Here is a 6,078-nt window from a genome sequence, read left to right as displayed (position 1 = left end):
TTATCTTTTCCTAAATTTAATTTTTTCATATTTTTTAACTTTTTTATGGTAATAAATAATCCATGATATAAATGTGACACCTAATATAATGAACGGTACGAAATAGAATATGTATCCAAATAACTGTCCTAATATGCATTGTTCACTGATCTTAACACCATTTCCTTTTACACTACTGCATAACTGACATAAAGTAGATGACGTCTGCTCTGTTGCACCATAGTGCTGCCATAACCCTGGTGATTTTTCCTTTAACCATTTTAATGCAGTCGATAACCATCCATTCTCATCATTAGTCAACTCTTTTAAATGTGGCCATAGTCCTAAAAAACTTCTTTCCCATGAAACGTTAGTTTTAGAAAAACCTAGTGAGAAATCTACTATGAATACTATCAAGAAAAACAAGAACAATAATACAGGTATACCTAGTCGTAAACCATATTTTTTAATGATTATTTTTTTGTACGTTTTATCAGTAATTGTCCTGTTTTTTTTAAGAAAATTCTGGTAATCGAGTTCTTTGAATATTTTTTTTTCCATATGGGAATATTTTTTTGTTTTGAATATACAAGATTTATTTTTCATAGCTTTTTTATCGACACCCATATTTCTTGAAAAACATCTACTTGATAATTCCTTCTTTCCTGTCTCCCACTTTTCATTATTAGATATATCTTTTTTTTTATTTAATTTATTATATGGTACATCTTCTTTTAATCCCGTAATAATTGAATTCTTATCATGTATATATTTTGTTAGTAATCGATAATTTCTTCTATCTATTTTTATATGAAACATGCAATTCACATCCACGGGGTTGTTAAATATCATCTAAAAGAACAAATTCAATATTTATTATTAGACTAAATAATAGTATACATAAAAATTAAACACAATAAATATAAATAATAAAAATATCCTTAAATTATATTATCATACCATGTCACTGTTAAGAAGACATATCCAAATTAAAAGAACAAGCACAGAAATTTTAACAAATAAGAAAGTCTTAAAGTTTTGTTCCATGATATACATCTTTATAATTGTAATATATATAATGAGGAATATATTTTCAATAATATATTATACTTCTAATCACAAATGATACTACATTTATATTTATAATTTTTTTTTTATATAATTCCATAAAAACCTAATAAAATATATATAACTGAAATTTATTGTAAATCAGATAAAAAAAATGAGAACTTTAAATATATATTAAAAAATTAGTATCTTATTTATATTTTCAAATAAGTATATTTAATAAAAATAAAAAAATTTGAATTTATTCAAGAATTTTAAAAATGTATAATCTAATTATATAATATAGGAGATTAATTAAAGTGTTTTTTTACTAATCCTTGAAAAATTGTATTAAAAATAATATAAGTTTTCTTAATATTTTCAAATAATTAATTTATCTAGTGTATAGAATATATAGAATATAAAATGTATAGAATATAGATATAATATTTTCGTATATATTGACATGATATTATCTAATTATGATGTTACTTTTCTATTAATAATTATAATTTTATTTACATTATATTTTGGAAAAACGGTTTATTGTTGTTCAATATTATTAGTGGTTTTATTATTATAAGAATTGTAATGTTATACGAAGAAAAAATATTCTATAAAACGTTCATTCTTTAAAGAACTACATCTCAATTAAAATATCAAATTTATAACATACCACCAAAACCTATGAAAAAAATACATATTTTATTGCTAACTAAATTATAAATTTTTATATAATGACTCTTGAAAATTATGATTTTTAATTAAGATTATTTTATATCACAATTTGTAAATGAAATATTTTTTAATTCTTCTAATTAATTTTTTCTTTATTTTTTTTATTAATTAAATATATATATTCTGAAAAAATATTCATATTATATGATAGCAAAACAAGAAAGAAAATAGTGATTCTTCCATTAAATGCATTTTTATCGTAATAGTCTTGTTTCACTAACTTATTTTCGTTTATTGTTTCTTTAATAAAAAAATTTATATTTTTTCTTATTCATTTATTATATTATAAATATTTATGTAATTTATAAAAAATGCAAATGAATTAGCAATTAGTAAAGTAGTATAATAATATAGTAAATTTATATAACTATTCATATGCATTCTTAGAGCTGTAATTTTGAGAATCTATAATATGCAAAATACATACATTCTGTAAATTAAAATAATACTATCGTACCTTAACTATTTAATAGGAATAACCTGAAACCTAATACCTCATATATAACTATATTTTTTATTTCTTAAAATATGTTAACTTAATTTTTAAAGATGTTATGCACTTTATGTAATAAAATATTAAAACTAATATGTGTTTCATTATTTCAAAAAAATAAGTTGATAAACAGAAAAATAAGAAATAAAAAATTACACCAAAAAAAAGAAATTATTTTAAAAAATGATATATTAGATAAATTAATTAGAAAAATAAAAAAAAAAATTAAAAGCTACGTATACGTGTAAAATAAAACAATTAATTTTTAAATATATATATTTTTAGTACTATTTTTTTTAATATATAATTACCAAAATATTTCCAAGAAAAAATTATTTGATAATCATATATGTTCACGTAACTTATTAAGCTTCTTTTTTATGAATAACACATTATGGTGACTTTTATTTTTAAATATATACTTATTCCATTCACTCTATTAATATTCCCCTAGATTACGTATGCTAAGGTAGAAGCTTGCCGTCACATTTCTTACTTCATTTATATTATAAATATTTAATTATAATTAAATAAATAACAAATAAAATTAAAGAAAAGTAAAAACAACTTATAAATAAATATTTTTGGATTGTACAAAAATATTTTATTATTATATTTTTATTTTTAAATATATAGTTATAAAGTACAAAATAGTTTTTACATCTTATAATAAAGAACTCTTTTTTTTTTTTTTTTTTATGTTAATCTATTCTACCTATAGGAATATTTCTCTATTAATTTCACTCTACAGTTGTTTCCACAGGGCATTTTCATATATAATTATTAATACACAATTAAAAAATATTGGATGACATATTTTAAAAGGAAAATATTCTGAAAAATTTTTTTAAATTAGAAAAGTTAAAATAGAAAAAAGGTGTTTATTGAAATATTTAAAATTTTTTAACATTGTAGATATCTATGGATTAATGTTGACAAATTTATATGTAATAGTACAACGTATTCAAAATATGTATGGAATTGGTACATATGACTTCATAATTTATTTTTCTAATACATAAAATGTATTTTATAAAATATGGCAACTACTTTTCTTTTTTACATTCCTTTTTTTTCTACATGTTAGAAATTTACCCAAATAGAAATAATATTTCATTCCATAAAAAAATATGTAAAATATATGAAATTAAATGTATACATATATATATTATTTCAAATTTTTTTTTATCACTAAGATTTCTTATATCTCTTTCTATTGCATACTATTATATATTACAGCATAATTCAATTATTGCATGAAAATAATTGTAGCATTTTTATTTTGTAATTAAATGTATATTTTTATTTGCATGAATTATAAAGATAAATAATAGCAAGAAAATCATTATTATTATGCTAACTCTTCACATTATAACAACATAACTCTATTGATTTAATAATCTTAAATTTTCACCATGTTTTTACGAAATGGAATTTATATGAAAAAATTTTTTAATTTTATTTTTATTATTTTACAAGAATATTATATAATGTCTTTCTTGTATGCATTTTTTTATTATATTATTCTCTTTCTTTATACATAAATTGGCTATATAGATTATACGATTTTTTCTGAACAGGCGATAACATGTTTGAGATTATAAAATTAAATGAGAAATACTTTAAAAATAAATATATTGAGAGAGTAGAATATAACATAACAAGCTTTTACTATTAACAAAAAATGAAACAGATATAAAAATGCATATTAATTTAAGTTAAAAAAGTTCATGTTCAATTTAATATTCTCTTTTGTTAAAAACAAAATCATTATCTCATAAAACAAAAAAAACACTTGTGTAATTTTATTTATTGAATATTTTTTGATTTATTGTTTATAAAAATATTTCTTAGATATATTAAATGATAATCATGGATAATTAAAAATTTATAGCAATAACTTAAATAAAACGAATATAAATCACATGAAGGAGATGTTATAAGAAGGATAAATATATAATATTTAAAATAATAATAAAAATTAAACAATAAACTATGAATGTCTGAATTTATATAATTCTTTAATTTAATCTTATTATTATTTAAAAAAATGATTAAAATATAAATCTTTTTTATATAGAAACTTTCATTATGATATATATCTAAGGAATTTGCACAAAACTCAATTAATTGTAAGATTAAGCGCGATAATAAAATTATAAATGATTTAACTTTTCATATAACTATTTATACTTGGTAATTTATTAAGCAGTTATAAATAATCCATAAATTAAAAGAAATATTTATTTATTATAAATTTGTAATTTAACATTATTACAATGAAAAATAAGCTTGAATCTTCTTCAAAAGATTTTTATGATAAGTATATTCTATTTCATATTTCTCATTAAACCTATTTTATAAATAAGTACTAATTTTTTTTTTAGTAGAAAATATATGTATATATCAATATACAAATATATATTCAACTCATTTAAAAGAATAAAAAAAAACATACATATATTTTATATTTTAAATAAATAATACATTTTCTTAAAAACCTGTACGCACAATAATATTAAACTAAAACATCATATAAAATAAAAAGAAAAACTCTTTTTTACAAATACAAATTATCACAAATCTTAAAAATTATATCAATTGTTCTTTTATATATAAAATTTAACGCATAAACCTATATATTTCATAGAAGTCAATTTGAATACATAAATATATATATGGGAGAAATATATTTAAATTTGAACAATAATTTAAATACCAAATTCCAAAATATTAAAACACTATAATACACAAAATAAAAAGAAAATATATTTTTACTGTTGAGCATCAAATAGACCAGATATGCAAAGATAAAACTATTTAATTTTTGAAATTACATTATGTTTATTAAGTATATAACTAAATATATTATGCTTATTATGTCATATTAAATACTCCTTTACAACAATACATATGTACGTTATTAGTCAATTAACCCCGTCATTAACTTAATTTTTTTATATTTTTCGTTATTTCTTAAGATCTTATAAAGCGCTATTATTAGCATAACAGATAACATAACCATAAGTACACTAAAAAGTATTATATAAATGTAAGGTTTCTTTTCCACATCCATCCATTTCGTAATTTCTGTCAAAAAATGCAATGGATGTTCTTTATGAATAGCTTTCCATGCATCTATCAAAGGTTTAAATACTGTTAATACGGGAATTACAATTCCCAACAAGAAAAAAAGAAAAAATAGAGAAACTCCAAATCCATAATTTCTAAATTTTAATTTTTTTAAATATATATCACAAATTTTCCTATTTTTGTCAATAAAATCATCATAATCTTTCTTTTTAATCCATTTTTTTTCAAAATGTAAATGCTTTCCATCAAACATTGCATTATTATAATCTACAACTTCTGTGTAGTATTGTGCCTTATTTAATAAATTTTTGTTTGGTAGAGTGATTTTTCTTTTGATTCCTTTTTTATTATAAGATATACCTTTTTTATCGCTCATTTCATTATTTCGAATATTTTCTTCTAAACAAATATTAAATGAATTTTTATTCATTTCATATTTGGCTAGTGATCCATAAGTTCCTGTACCTAATCTTCTACTAATACAGCGATTCTCATCGAGGGATTTACTAAATGTACTCTAAATGAACAAAGTGTATATTTATTATTTAAATTACAATACAATATAATAATAAAAAATTGTATTAAAAAAAATAAAACAATACAAATATAAATAATGATTATATCATTAAATAACGTAATCACACCAGATCATTGTAAAAATGGCATATCCAAGTTAAGAAAAACATAGAAATTTTAATAATATGCAATTTTATATTTTTTTCCATCAT

General features: G+C 19.1%; 2 protein-coding genes across 2 annotated transcripts; both read right to left on the bottom strand.

Annotated features, from left to right (window-relative positions):
• PmUG01_00031200 (fam-l protein) lies at positions 1 to 1,026 on the bottom strand (the record flags this gene model as incomplete). Its single annotated transcript, XM_029006021.1, has 2 exons — positions 1 to 831; positions 940 to 1,026. 2 exons carry the CDS (start codon positions 1,024 to 1,026, stop codon positions 1 to 3), a joined length of 918 nt encoding a protein of 305 aa, XP_028858890.1.
• Positions 1,027 to 5,180: 4,154 nt separating this feature from the next.
• On the bottom strand, positions 5,181 to 6,078 carry PmUG01_00031100 (fam-m protein; the record flags this gene model as incomplete). Its single annotated transcript, XM_029005910.1, has 2 exons — positions 5,181 to 5,867; positions 5,995 to 6,078. 2 exons carry the CDS (start codon positions 6,076 to 6,078, stop codon positions 5,181 to 5,183), a joined length of 771 nt encoding a protein of 256 aa, XP_028858889.1.

Source organism: Plasmodium malariae (genome assembly GCF_900090045.1).
Source record: "Plasmodium malariae genome assembly, contig: PmUG01_00_14, whole genome shotgun sequence".
In the NCBI taxonomy this organism is placed as follows: Eukaryota; Apicomplexa; class Aconoidasida; order Haemosporida; family Plasmodiidae; genus Plasmodium; species Plasmodium malariae.
The sequence above is the reverse complement of the archived record's forward strand: the minus strand, read 5'-3'. Positions and strand labels throughout refer to the sequence as shown.